This window comes from Diadema antillarum, unplaced genomic scaffold (assembly GCF_040938485.1).
Source record: "Diadema antillarum isolate AM-2024a unplaced genomic scaffold, OU_Dant_1.0 seq00000850_RagTag, whole genome shotgun sequence".
Taxonomy (NCBI): Eukaryota; Metazoa; Echinodermata; class Echinoidea; order Diadematoida; family Diadematidae; genus Diadema; species Diadema antillarum.
In genome coordinates this window covers 637,107-652,687 of record NW_027271723.1, presented here as the reverse complement: position 1 = coordinate 652,687, position 15,581 = coordinate 637,107, and the positions used below count along the sequence as shown (strand labels likewise).

The 15,581-nt window shown below is 39.1% G+C and overlaps 1 protein-coding gene across 1 annotated transcript; it reads left to right on the top strand.

Annotated features, from left to right (window-relative positions):
• Positions 1-1,152: 1,152 nt before the first annotated feature.
• On the top strand, positions 1,153-7,084 carry LOC139740387 (probable oxidoreductase PXDNL). The gene is made up of 6 exons (XM_071650981.1): positions 1,153-1,546; positions 2,396-2,722; positions 4,182-4,597; positions 5,232-5,394; positions 5,914-6,057; positions 6,825-7,084. The coding sequence occupies exons 1-6, from the start codon at positions 1,456-1,458 to the stop codon at positions 6,971-6,973; spliced, it is 1,290 nt and encodes a 429-aa protein (XP_071507082.1). The 5' UTR covers positions 1,153-1,455; the 3' UTR covers positions 6,974-7,084.
• Positions 7,085-15,581: the final 8,497 nt, after the last annotated feature.

The window sequence follows — 15,581 nt, the reverse complement described above, 5'->3', positions numbered from 1 at the left end:
AAGGTGCTTAAGAAAACTGGACTATTCCAACACACCTCCCTCAGGTCTGCAACACAGACTAACCACCTGTTACCATAGGAAAACCAGTAAAAATGGTGTATTACTGTAAACATGCACATAATATGTCGTATTATGGGTCTGAATTTTAAGACTAGCAACCATGTACATTGCATTGCATTGTACAGAAACCTGGCGAATGCCCCGTGTATAGTCTTTGAATTCAGACATTATTGTTATGTACAAATTAAGGGCATTTTCTCATTTTTTCTGTTAGCGGATTTCTTGGAGCACCCCCTAATTTTGATCCTCATATATACACAAATGTCTGAGGAAAAAATGACACTTTTGTCCGGCCTGTCACGATTATCAGTATATTTGTCACTAAGCCACCCCACTATATGTACTATGCTACTCGCCACAAGGGCGCCACCTGAGCCCCAAGTCAATGAGATACTCTCCATGCTCCTTCATCCTTCATGCTGCCTCACTTTCTACTCACATTCCATTGCCCTGTCTTCCTCCCCAATCCCTGCATCTTTTCTTTTCTCTCATTCTTTGGCACTCCAGCAAAATCATCATAACTTTTTGGCAGAAATTACTGATTAATTCTTTATTGAGAACATAATATCGTAATGATTTCGTTATTATATTAATGCTTTATTTGAAAATGCGCGAATATACACATTGTTTATCAAAGCCACATCATTGGTATTGGTATAGGGTCGTTGTTATTACAATATCATGACCGTGTTTCCTTAATATGCATTTTAACTTTAGTGTCAATAATGTTGGAAAACACAATCTCTGCTTAGCATGCTGGCAAATAGACTCCCCCTTTACTGAATGTTATTGATGATCCAGCGTGTCGGTTGATCATGTAAAACATACAAATTCTGTAATGTAAAATATCTTAGCATTCAATCATACCAGGCGAGGTGTATGAAAACATGAGAAAAAAAGTCATGTCCTGTGCATCCCAGCGTTGCAGCATGTTAGCTTAGCACTTGATGTTATACTCGCAGCCATAAATAGGCAGTAGTCGCAGCTTTGAAATCAAACACACTGAAAAGGTTAACACAATATTTGATGAAAAAAAAGTCCCTGGTATTTATAAATCAGTACTGTGCAATCACCAACTACGTGTGCCGTACTGCGTGGCTGCACGGTGTGGCTGCATTTCTGCTAAAACAAAGGGGCATCGTGGAAACTCGACAGCTGTGGCGTATCATACAGAGTGAAATTTGAGAGAAAAATATTGCGATAGAGTAAATCAGGCGATGGTTGTCCATGGATGTGCTCTTTCTTGTTCATCTGGCGTTGCAGTGGGATTTTCTCAACATTATATACCACTGCATTAACGAATGCTGATAGTTTTCAGATTATTGTGAATTCACGTGGAGCACATTCGTCAAGTCGACACTTTCGCGTTCATGTGATTTGTATCGTCCAAGAGAGATGGAGCATCAATTACTTTTTACGCAGCTTTTAATTTTACTCGTGATTTGCAGCTTACCTCTGCTATGTGCACAGGACGAACACCACACTGGTGAGAACACTTTGTTCCCTTATAATGTTGTTAATTTTCATTCGAATTACTCGCTCTTTCAGTGGGTATAACATTCCCATGATCACTGGTCACGCACGCTATGATTCTCTCATTACCAAACCTTTTTTTTTTGTTGCAAATGTCAAAGTTTGTTCTCTAGGCCTATACATGATAATTAATAATGTTTTTGTCCTGGGATTAGACCGGGATTCATATAGAGTGAAAACTTCATCCCTAAAATGAACGTATCAAACCACTTCACGGTTATAGGGTTCATTTTGAAAGCATCGTAATGTCGTCATGTCTCTACATTGAGCTACGCTGCACCATTAATAGTTTATTTTCACCGTTGTGCATTGGTTATCATTTGAATTCTAAAGTGTCGTTCCTATTTACCAACGTAGAAAATAGTAATGAACATAACGTTGATAATGATATTGATTATGATGACGACGATAGTGAAAATAATTGTAATAATAGACAAGCAATAATAATAATGATAATCATCATCATCATCATCATCATCATCCTCATCATCATCATCATCATCATCGTTTTTATCATCATCAATGGTGGGACAATAATTTATCGAATTCGGCAAGCAGAGAATGTATACTTCATGATTGTTATCATTCTCTTCCAAACTCTGTAATGATCTCTAGAAGACAATTTATTATCATAACATGAAAAATTCCCCGATTGTCGGCAACAATATTCACCATTATGAATAACCTGCATAACTGGACTAATCGAAACCTATAATGTTTTTACAATATTATGTCGCACATTGGTCATTTTATTCACTGGTTTTATGGTGTATTATATGGTTTTATGATGTATTTACCATAGAAAATGCCGCCAAACAGCATTTATACGTTGAACCCCGTGACGTGACGGTCGTCGCGGGTCAAACAGCGACGTTCGCCTGCTTCGCGACTATAAAACCCGTCACGCTGACCTGGGTCAAAGATTATGTCTACGCGCTGGCCATCGATCGATTCGTGGTCGCGCCCGAACAATCGAGAGTATCGGTGAGTGTGAACGAGACCAGCGGATCGTACGAGCTACACATCTCGGAAGTGCAACAGGCAGATGCGGGGCGTTACCACTGCGAACTGGCGGCCAATCTGCCGTCTGAACACATCGCTTCTGAGCCTGCCCAGATGAGTGTTATCGGTAACTATAATCGGCCGATATTTTTTTTCAACTGACTGAAATTATTGCCTGTCATTGCGGTAAATAAACACCGATTTTTAAGTGATTTTGAGTAATAGCCGTGGTAAAAATCATGAGCATAATAATCTACTCGGGTGGGATTCGAACGCTGATTGCCAGACAGACCCTAGACGAGGTCACCGCTTTCTCTCCAGATAAACGGCAGCGGTTAGAAATTAATCATTCTATTTGAATAAGTGTTTACTTATGCAAGAACAGAATTCTATATACCTTTTGTATATATTCCATGATGATATTGTGCCAGACACTTCTGGCTGAAGCTATAACAGAGAGGTTGCTTTTCATCTTTGCGCTATTTTGATGTCATGATGACTAAGTGTCCATAGCACCTTCCTCTCTAAAAAAAAATCGAGTGAAAATTTTCACTCTAAAAAGAGTGAATACAAAAAAGAGTGAATTTCGAGTGAAATTGGAGTGAATTTTGAGTGAAAATGTTCATTTTCACTCATTTTGGAGTGACGTCAGGGATCACTCGAAGATTTTGGAGTGATCCCTGACGTCACTCCAAAATGAGTGAAAATGAACATTTTCACTCAAAATTCACTCCAATTTCACTCGAAATTCACTCTTTTTTGTATTCACTCTTTTAAGAGTGAATATTTTCACTCGATTTTTTTTTAGAGAGGATCTATAGATATAGGATTTCGATTCACTTATGTGCGATCGATATAGACATTCACGAATCACACCCGCATGCCAATGTTCAGCATTCTAGCATTAGATCTATGGTAGCTCCATATGCATGGCATAAAGAATTGGAATACGCAAAGGAACTGACACTGTCTGCTGATGATTTTTGATAATTCACCGGCTTCTTCTTCTCCTCCTCCTCCTATTTCTTTTACTTTCCCTTCTTCTTCTCTTCTCTTCATCAGATCCTAATATTTGATATCAAATTACACTGTATTATTGTTATCATTGGTATCATCAGTATTATTATTACAGCGCACTCCCGTTATAACGAACACGGTTATAACGAAATTCTCGTTACATCGAAGTAGACATCTGGAAGCATTTTTTTTTTTTTTGGATATCTGTTTTCCCTGCGTCTGATTGGCTGAGAGCACAGTAAATTGTCAGAAAAAAAAAAATCAGACCCAAACGCTTCATGAAATGCCCCAGGTCGCAAAATTATCATCTGTATCTCATATACTCATGATGTTCGGCTATAACGAAATCTAGTACACTGCACTCCCATTACAACGAACACGGTTATAACGAAGTAAAAATCAGGTCGCAGACTTTTGTGTACTTAACTGTCCCGCTACAACGAAATCTCGACATAACAAGAGAAAACCGCCTGTCCCAAGGACTTCATTATAACCGGTGTGCACTGTATGGTCGTCATCACCATCGTCTTCGTCGTCGTTATCACCATCATCATCTTTTTTTTTTCCAGTACCGCCAACATTTGCTGTAAAGCCACAAGACTTCGAGGGTATAGAGGGTCAGGTGGCGATGTTCCGCTGCGTTGCCGATGGTCATCCCAAACCTCTCTACACCTGGTTCGACACCAACGACATCATCATCGACCCCGCCAACTCGAAGTACGGCGTTTCGCCCGGCGGCGAGTACCTGACCATCTACGAGCTGGTCGAGCAGGATGCCGGTAGCTACCGCTGCCTGGCCGTCAACGATGCGGGGCGCATCGAAGCCGGAGCGAAGTTATCCGTCATCGTTCCGCCGAGACTGAACTCGGGACGAACCGAGACGAGAGAACACGGGCAAGACGTGACGTTCGTGTGCGAGGTCGTGCGGGGAGAAGGGCGCCCCTCGTGGTGGCGGAAGGACAGGCTGGTCGAAGAAGGACATTCGGTAAATGTTGTGTCCACAGAGAGAAGCTAGCCCTTCTATACTGTTATTGTGTCCATAGTATTCATTGGCCTTTTCGTAATTGCATGTTTGCACATTGCACGACCACACTGATCCGATGTCCGATCCGCGGGTCTTATTGTCTCATCAAATTCGTAGAAATGTGTACTGAAGAGGCCATCGACCATAGAAAGTTTGGATCCGCTTCCCTTTTAAAGCGCCCAGCACTGCCGTAATAACCATTCAAGTTCCAATATCTGATACAAATACGTATGGCCTGTACAATCCATACAGTAGAAGAAACCTCATTCCTTTGTTTTATGCTGTATCTCTTTATCAGAGATAGTGTTCATCATTATGATTCCTATACCAGGGTTCATTAGATAGATAAACACATTTTTTAACGTTATTTTGAGCCCCATTATTTAAATCTTGTATCATCACTACTTGTTTCTGCAGTCGCGGACTTATCAAAATATCTATAAATCGCAAATATTACAAATCCCTAAGTGATAGGAATCATTTCTCTCTCAAATCGATGTTTGTTTGTTTTTGTTTTTTGTTTTTGTTTTTGTTAACAACATAGTCATCTGCGATTAAATTTTTATTAATGCTGTTTCGACTTCGATGACGTCAGGACGGCCAGCGAATCCTTGTCGAAAGCCATCCAGACACGGGCAACCTCCATCTCACCATAAGCAAGATACAGAAGGGAGACGAAGGGGTGTGGACGTGCGCCGCCTACGGCAGAAAGGGTCCAGACACCGTGACAACTCAAGAACACCATCTGACTATTAAAGGTGAGATCCTATATTTAACCCTAATAACCTTAACCCGATGAAAACGAGTCCCGAGTATACTCGGACAGGACTGTCTAAATGAGAAATGCGTGTTGTAGCAGTATCAGCCCGTCCTCAACGGCTTAAAACCGATTTCAATGCTCGAAACACCCATCAACGATTACTTTTGGTTGATTATACAAAAAAAATCAAATTGTTTTCCTATTTACCCTTTTGATCACTCGACAACGTTATTGTTTGTTCTAAAACTTAGGCCCTTGGTATTGCTTGCTGTTTGTGTTGATTTTGAATGACCAATAGGCGTTACACGCGACGTATGATTGAGTTTGAGTGACATTTTACTCAGTTGATTGGCAATAATTATAGATTGATAGGGAAATCCTACACAATACTACGTGTAGACTATATACTGCAATTAATAGTATTGTATTCATCACGATGACTTTGCTTTTATTTACACCAGTATCAGTATCACGTCACTTTGTAATGTCTGTCGTCCTTGATACCACATTATTCTAGTGCGACCAATCGTGTTGCAGCCCAGCACCCAGCTCGTCACGGCTCGTGTAGGTGAGAAGCTCTCGATGTCATGCCAGAACATTCGGCCTGGAGGCGGGCAACCGAGCTGGTATGACACCAGGCATGGCGTGGTCGTCGGCGAAGGTGAGTTGCTATGGTTACCATGAGGTCGACACGAGAAATGGCGACTTTGCAACGTCCAAACTGATAATAAAACACTTGAAGAAACTATGCGAAATACTCTTACTGAAAATAATTGATGATACGAAATGCGAGGATATAATCTTTGTTACCGTTTTAACGCTATTAAACGAGGGGCGTTAAAAGCTGTAGATTAGGGTTGTAGTCGAGGTATTGTGATGGATTATTAAGTTCATTGTCCCCGTTTGTTCGTGTTGAGGGTCCAGAAATATAAACGGAAATTTAGCGGATGCAGAAAGATTAAAGAAACACTCACTGACATTAAGGTAAAACGGACGACCTGATATCTAAATGCTCTAATTATCCAAAGGTGTGGCTAATTCCAGGCATGTTAAACCGCCCTCTCATTATAGGGGAAAGATAGCAAGAAAACGCAGAAAGCATTTCATGAAATTCCGTTTTAGGACATCGCAGGAACACTTTGCCGTATGCACCTCTAGAAAACATGGACAATGACATTTTTGAAACACGTCAAGTGAACAGAAATGTTTGGATAAAGATGAATTGAAATTCCTCCCATGTTTCTTTATACTGTCTAGTTATCATGAGAGCAAGAATGAAAATGACGAGAATGCTAATGGTGATGATAATACAGGTAATCAAAATGTTACAATTTCATTATCATTATCAAACATTCAAAAGCGTTAACGCCCACTTTCATCATCTCACTCTCACTCATAAATCCTCCCCAATGTCCGCGTGCGTCGCAGACCGGTCGAAACGGTTCTACGTGCTCAACTCGTCGGCGTCGTCCTCCGAGCTGACCGCCCAGGAAGTATCGGCCGACGACCAGGGCATCTTCTGCTGCGTCACGGACGGTGACATGAACTGCTTCATGCTCCTCACATTCCTCAAGTAGACAAGACTTTCAAGACCATTGTGAACTATATAAAGATATGAATATGGATACCCGTCACGAGACCGACACCCACGAGTCATACAGCCTACGAGTTATACAGCCCACGAGTCATACAGCTTATGAGTTAGACAATAAGCAAACAAGGCTCACGAGATTGACACATTAAACCCCGTGTTGTATCTGTCGAACTCGCGGGCTTTTTTTACCTAGTGTCGAACTCCTGGGTATTTGCCTATAGTGTCGAACTCATGGGCTCTTTGACTTGTGGGCTGTATGACTCATGGGTATCGGTCTTGTGGGATGGCCCCGTGCATATCGAGTGCAAACTACACCGACCCACATCCACCCGACACGCCCATTGCACACCAGGTCCTGTTGAGGAGCAGATCCGCCTCGGCAAGATCTTCCTGTGAGAAATTTGCGGACCTGTTTCACTATCCTAAAGATCCCGTTTACCTTTGGGAGCAGTGATTTCAGAAAATATTGTTCAAGATATCACATTTTGATGCATATGTGTAGGTCTGTTGTATCACAAAATATCCTACCATATAAAATTTTTGCAATAAAGTCTAAAATATACATTTTTTCTTCTCATTAAATCATACTGAAGACGGTTTAGTCTGGAAACACTTTTATTATAACTATTGTTCACATTTTGTATATAACAATACTTCACATCGATTATGCTGAATTAAATTTTTACGTTGGTTGTTTTTAGCCCTAGCTCACATTTCAGAACTATTTTGAAGCACGAATGCTGAGTTTTTGTTTCATCTGCAAATGGTAAATTGTTATGCCTTTAACCTTAGCTACGCATTCTATACGGCCACTATTGCTGGTATACTGCATATATTGATACCGTGTACTATTCTACTTACTATCACTGCGTGGGGATGCATTGAAAGGGAAAACACGAATAATTCAGTATTATAATCATGTTGTGACAGTGAGCTAAAACCAGATTAGCGTAAATCAATGTGAGTACTAAATGATCGAAGAGTTAAAACAACTAAGGAAGCACACAAGAGTCTTTAAAAGAATGTTCGACGTTGATAGCAGCAATCCACGTCAGAGACAGGATGTGAGGATGATGATTATCTGGCAGACGAATTAATGAAAGCCATTGCTGCACCGTCGACTCATTTTTCTATAGACACTGAATGAGAGATTTTTATATGCCATATATAGCATGTATTCACTTTAACTTGCCGCGATGATCGATTTACACACAAACGTGTCATGAGGCTATAGAGCTGACGAAACCTAAATGCGTCGTTCTTAAACGAGAATGTACCCAAAATTTGTCATGTTTGTTGATTGAGCAGTTGAGTGAATGGAGCAATCAGTGAAATTTTGAGGAAAATCGGACAAACCGTTCAAAAGTTATAAATTGTTGACGTTTTGGTGATGAGACCGCTGGATCAGAGGATTACTATAAATCATTACATCGCATGTGCACGATCATGATAAAGAAAATTCAATATATTATATATATATGTATATATTCTACTTTCCTAGCAAAATAAAGAGAACTAGACTATTACCTCGTTCAGAAAGCAGGGGCAATATACTACCCTTGACATGTCAGTAACACTAGTCCAGGGAATGTGCACATTTCATATAAAATGATAATTTGTGGAATTTTCTTTATATTTTCTTTATATCATAGTACATGATAACATGTGATGTCATGATCTGTAGTAGTCTTCTGATCCAGCGGTTTCGTCACCAAATTTTACAAATTCATGACTTTTGAACGGATTGTCCGATTTTTCACTGATGTGTTCTACTAATATTGCTGCATTCACTCAATCCCCATCTATTTTGGGGGTTAATTCCCCTTTATCATCCGCGAGACTCTAAATAGGTATTAAGAGACAGATACATCATGGAGCTACAACACATGCAGATATCAAGAAAAATGCGATAAAGCATGACAGTGTGTATAATGTAACTACAGCAGTATAGTCAGAAAAACAGACAGCATGAATGTTAGAAATTAGCAAACGGTGCGAATTTTCTGAATCTTTCACAAGAAGTTAAGGAAGGTGATGACTAATCAAATGATTCATAATTTGGCATTTATTACACAAATTATTTCAAAGTGATGTGTATAAGTTGTTGATTTTCGGGGGTTTTTTTTGGTTGTTGTTGTTTGTTTGTTTGATTGTCTGTTTTTCTTTTTACTTCAAGAGCGGACATCACTGGACAGAATGATGATGGAATTAAAGTTTAATGTATCTGGTTTAAGGCTACAAGATCCGCATAGTCATACCAACGCTGCTGAGAATTTGTTGCTAAAATGATTGTAATGTCGATTAAATGGCTATACCTGTAATCCATTACGTAGATTTGGTTGCATTGACCTAACTTTACACAGGCCTGTCGCTCGCACAGCGACTGGTCGGGCTAGCATTGACCATGCATTGATTATCTTGCACAGTGGCTCCAGACTCACACAGTGTCTGCTCTGGGGGTGAAGATCCAGGGAGATTTACGGTAGTCGCTTTTATACTCTTTGGTCAGTAACTGGCAGTGTTTGTAAGCCCGATATTTGGAAAATGGCCAGTTCGCTCAAGCTGGCTCTTTGCGATAGGTGGGAACGTTGGCTCAGCATTCGATCCTCATTATTCTTAAGGAATACACAATACTTGTTCGTCGGTCCCACCACGAGACTAAGAATGGTTATTCCGATCATAACATATGAGAATGTTATCAAATTATATTACGCTATTTTCAATTGTTGGTGTACAGTTATACATATTACAATGTTGGTTATCAAAGTACAAATATATGGAATAATTCCAGCCCAAATCCTACAATGGAGAGTCAACATAATTGCCGTGTACGTAAATTCTATTTGAATTTAGACTTTATTTGCCATCACAATGTCCCTATCTTACACAATGTTCAGTAAACTGACCAAAATTGCTATTTTGGACATAACTATTACAACGTACTGTCTATCATATTTTCATATCATTAAAAAAAAAAGAAAAAAAATCGATCCTTGGCTTACTGTACCATAATGGCGGAATTGACCGATTTCGCTACACGACCCCCGACCCACTAAGCTCGGTCCCCGAGCGAGCTTATACCACTTATGTTTAACTTAACTGCAACTCATCAAACACCTTGAATATATATCAATAGGCATAAACATCTTCTACCGGTGTCTGCCACCACACCAAAAACTGCTATGGAACTTTTAAAACTGTCAACGATTTTCCAATGATTTTTATAATACCAATCACTCTTTATGCGACAAATAGGGATGCTACATAACTTGTTTACACTATCTGACGCTAAAACCGGGAAAGTCATCCAGAAGAACGTGCATCCAACATGGCGATTTAACCAACTCAAAGTATGAGAAGAAGAGGGGTTGGGTTATCCTACCAAATACTAGCCCGCTTGGAGTGATAGGCATACCAAGCTTGGGCATACATCACTCGGAATATTGATACCAACCATACAAAACAAAACGAAAAATCTACAGTACATAATTACACACACACAAAAAACACCTTCAAACCTTTGCTGACAAACGGCTTGAAGCTTCAGCTATACTTTAACTCTGCTACTTCGATGACTATGCCACCTTTCGGCAGTTTTTGGTTAATAAGCTTCTTTTTCTTCTTGTCTTTTTTTTTATCAAGGGGCACAATACGTATTACAAATTTGTATTAAAAAAATTATGCGGTAATAGAAGCAGATGAGAAGGTGCACCGCCGCGCAGGATCATGGGAATCCCATAATATTGTTGCACTTCCGGTCACGTTGCAGGCGCTATAGCGTGGTACCGTTCACGGTGTCTGCCGCGGCAGTAACCGCCTCTACAGTAGTGAGCCGTCGGTGAAATAGTTTAATCAAAGATCGCATGTAAGTGAAATTTAGCGCAGACTCTTTGTGCCAGAGCAGGGGCGAATTCGATGACGGATTAGATGTCGAGGGTTCCGAGGCGCTGTCATTCGTTGTCGACGTCGTCATCACCGACCCAGTCGTGTGCCCGTGAGCTGTCTCCCGCCATTCGTCGGTAGTAACTGTCGAAGGCGATGCTGAACTGTCGAGTTCGAATCGGACGGGACGTTTTCCGATGTTTAACTTGAGAACAGCATCAAGCAGACGACGGAAAGTGACCATACCATCATCGCTGCTATGGCAACACTTGGGGTCAAAGGTCTCAGTTATCGGTGGACTTGGTGGATATGAATCGCTCTGTTGATTATCCTCTTTAATTGCAAACTTGGTAAAATTTCGAGTGGCGGTTGTATCCTTGTGAGTATCATTAACACAATCTACTGTAATATTTGCAACCATGGTAACAGTTTGGGTGGCAGTAGCGTCGTGAGTATCAACACACGTAGTAGATTGGTTGATAACTTCTGCGGGTGGTGGCATCACAGTCTGGTTGCCAAAGTCATTTCGCCAGGGCTGAGGAAATACAACCATGAAATAATTTTCAGTTCAGAATAAGTTCCGTTTTATTTGTGCATTCCTTTTTTTAGATTTCAGATGATACCTAACCTCTTATAGGAAAGATATTAAATGCTATATATGTTATCATCTATATACGTATAGATATAAAATCGTTTCATTCGATTGGAGGTCGGTTTCCTTTATTTTTTTTTTCAAAATAGCACAGCTTTTGAAATGGGGAAAACTGGGCATTGTACACTTCAAAGTTTTGTTTGTTGTTTACATCACTTGAACTGCATCTCTCTCTCTCAAAAAAAAAAAGAATAAAGAGAGAAAATATTAAGGTACAAAATTCATAGACATTACCAAAAAAAAAGCAGGCTGGTAAGAAAGTGATTAAGATCGTATGATTTTTTTTTCTATACAAACAACGCTATATATACATTAAATGAAAATGATTGAAATTTATCTTTTAATTCCTACGCAGCTGCTGTTATGCAAGAGGATAAGGTCATCAGATCCTGGATACACGACTTTTAGCATCATTAAGACCAATTATTACTCTCTTTTACTGCGGTTTTGTTTATATTTTTCTCAGGACTAATAGCGGATATTATGAGTCACTCATTTCTGGTTGACGCCAGAAAATGTAATCAAGTTGGATTTCGGTAATCTACATCATTATTCCCAAACATCCTTCAGACCAAGAATCTGTCCCCCTCCCCCCCCCCCCCCCAAAAAAAAAAAAAAAAACAACAACAACAAACAAACCGAACAAACGAACCAAAACAAACCAAAACAACACAAACAAATAAACAAATAAACAAAAACTACAAAAACAACAACAACAACAACAACGACAATGACAACAACAACTGAACGATAAGATAGAAGAGAACAAATCCAAGGCAAATCTCAGTCCATATCTTTCCTTTATTAATATATGGAACGGACAGGACATAGCCTATACATTGAACAAGGAGATATACAGAGGAGTGGAATATCTTCGCAATTTGTGCAAAATTATGAGTAGGCTCTATATGACAGTAATACGATGGAATGCTTAGCATTTCTCCGGATTTGATAGTCCATGTTCCACGCTGCTCTTCCATAGAGTTTGGATAAGCGAAGAGGTTCTTGATTGAACAATTTTAAGTTGTATATGAGAGAAAACGTTGAAAATAATTATGTAAGGAACTTGGCGGTAATATGGTAAAGAATATATAACCTTCTCTTCAAATCTTCATGTTATTAACACCTCAGGACTGAAAAGGGGAATATTATGTACAGTGATAATTAGTATACTTACAATTGTTGCAGCAGCACCTCCAGAAATATGCCCAGAAATCAACAAGGCGAGACCAAACAATGTCAAAACGAATTCTTCCTCAATCACCTTCATTGTAGTGTCGTGGTGGGTGAAATACAACGAAGATGAATATACTAAACGATATAGTGTGTGTCCGAAGGCAAGTTTTTGTCTATCTCTTGCGCCTTGAAAACGTTTTTTGTTTTTTGTTTTTTGCCATGATTTGTTTTATACTTCGAGTGTTGGAACGACCCCTACCTCCGCTCTTAACGGAAGTACGCCAAACAACACTGGTCGTTAATAGCGTTTTAACTTTGCCTCAGTTAAGAAAACTATCATAGTTTTCACACACGTTGAACCGCTCTATTCTCCCACATACTCTTTTGTTCTGATCCTTAAGTCGTTTTCCCGAAGGAGGTTGAAATAAACATCACACATGATTAATTTCAAGAGACCTGTTTCCAGACAATTTTGCATTATTCTTCAGGCCTCGAAGTTTGCTGTGTGGTGGAGACTAGATTTTACCTCTTCCCATAAATCTCATGACTTCATTATTATCATCAACAGCACTGGCTGTGTATAGGTGAACTCATTCTTCTACCGGAAGTTAGCCCAGTCACCGGGGTCCAAGGGATGTCTGGGGACCTGACGGTGATGTAGATAGCCGTGGAAGAGGATAAGGCCATTGGTGATACTGCTTTTTGTCCTTCGCATCTGTTTTTTCCTTATGATATACAACTTTTTTTTTCTAATTTCAGCCTTTACAACTTACCAACTCTTATCAATGATATACCATTTTGAATTCCTGATATTTCTGCATATCAAGAGTTTTTGTTTTTTCATTTGTTTTATTTTGTTTTGTTTTGTGTGTGTGTGTGTTTTTTTTTTTAACGAGGAGCATGCAAAGAGGATCTTCGAGTTTTCAGTGGTAAAGTTTCCTCCAAGTATTTATTTTGTAACTTCACAAGCCACGAATTGGCCTGTAATATCAATTGCCAAAATGTTCATAGGTCTGTCTCTATTTGTTATTCATTAATTAAACACTGTAAAGTTAACAACTAAACTTTCTGGCAGAGTCTTGCCTTCCTTTCAGTGCTTTTACATACTTATAGGGCAAAGTTATTGTGTTTTTTAATGTGATTTTCTTATCAAAGTGTATGGGTCAGGAAAGTGTCGTGTGTGTGTTTGTGTGTGTGTGCGTGTGTGTTGTGTGTGTGCGCCTGTGTGTGTGTGTGTGTGTGTGTGTGTGTGTGTGTGTGTGTGTGTGCGTGCGTGTGTGTGTGTGTGTACGCATGCACGTGTATGCTCATGTTCGCGTGTACTTTCGCGTGTGTGTGGTGGTGGAAGGATTCACAGATAGAGTGGGAATGCATGATTGGAATCCACACGGAAATCTGCTTACATAATAACTCGACTTGCAGTATATCAAGTCACTGGGAAATCAACCCCTCTCCCTTCCATCGATAGAGAAGAAAACCAAACGCAGAACAACAAAGTCTGCTCTTTTCTTTAAAGGGTCACCGAAAACTCCCGTGTTGTTCAAGTTGACTCTACAGGATGGAGAATAATGTCACACAAAACAAAATGATGCAAGTTTACTTTGCGTCCGAACTGGAAAGAAAAAGTTATGTAATACTTAAATTCACATTTTTTTTCGGTAAACTTCGTCGCATCCACACAAAAGTATAAAGAATTAATGAGAGAGCCAATTATCGCCTCACAACTTTCCAGTAGGTTCACTAAAACAAAATCATGACAGTCTTTTTTTTTTAGGATGATTTGGTTGAAAATCTTAGCAACACTGCAACACCCTGCCTGATAAAAATTGTTACCGCATTACTGCACCTATTACTTACATAGCACGGAGACGGCGCCTGCATTTACTCTTGAGCTATAATATTACACATATCTATGTTGGCTCATAACGCAAGTTTAACCCAAAAGTATATTCATATATTTTTGTTCGGGGTTATCGTTTTGTCATTTCCGCACTTTATTACATTTGTCTCCTTCTGCTGTTAATGAATTCTATGTTGTAAAATGTAAAATATCAATCATTATTTTCTGAAAATGCAGAAATAAATTCCTACCTGAAATAAGGAAGCAAACTAAACTTTACTGTGTAGTCGATATACCACACCTATTCATGATTAAGTTACAAGATGAATGTGACTAAAGTCACCTATGACACTGCTGAGAAATTTAATGACAAACATATGATCACAACTACACCGTGAAAATCATTTTGTCCGGAGAAGTACGAGATCAGTGATACACTTACATTTTTTTTTCACATTTGTTTCTTTATCGCTATGATTGAATAAATGAAGTCCGTTAAATAAAAACTAATGTAAGGGGGGGGGGGAGGTAAAGTGGCAATATTTTCCTGATTGCCCTACCAAGATGTAATAGTAATGATGTTTGAGTTTGTTTGTATTTTTGTACTGTATTTGAGGTTGATTTGTAGTGTAGGTTATTTCATTGTTTGTATTTTGTTCTGATGTTCATGACAGTTTTATCTGTTCATAATGTGAGCAGGGCCACTTTGGTAGAATAGTTAACCAACTGAAAAGGCTACCCTGCTCAAAGAATATTGAAACAAACAAATAAATAAATAAATAAATAAATACACGAATATATGAATAATTAAATAAATAAATAAATTAATAAATACATACATAAATAAATACCTAAATAAATACCTAAATAAATAAATAAATAAATGTCAGCTTCTTGAAACAGGTGGTAAGTGGAGAGAAATATAACCACATGATTTTCACCATCACACATAAACATTATGTCCTGTCAGCTTTCTTCAATACAGGCAATCAATTTTCACGGCAACTACAATTCTCTTTCATGATGTTTTGATAAAGAATT

What these genes read in the sequence shown, in the direction of transcription:
- LOC139740387 (XM_071650981.1), top strand. Translation starts at nt 1,456, where the DNA reads ATGGAGCATCAATTACTTTTTACGCAGCTTTTAATTTTACTCGTGATT. An exon ending in ACAGGACGAACACCACACTG is followed by an intron (nt 1,547 to 2,395) that starts GTGAGAACACTT and finishes TATTTACCATAG; the next exon opens with AAAATGCCGCCAAACAGCAT. An exon ending in TGGCGTGGTCGTCGGCGAAG is followed by an intron (nt 6,058 to 6,824) that starts GTGAGTTGCTAT and finishes CGTGCGTCGCAG; the next exon opens with ACCGGTCGAAACGGTTCTAC.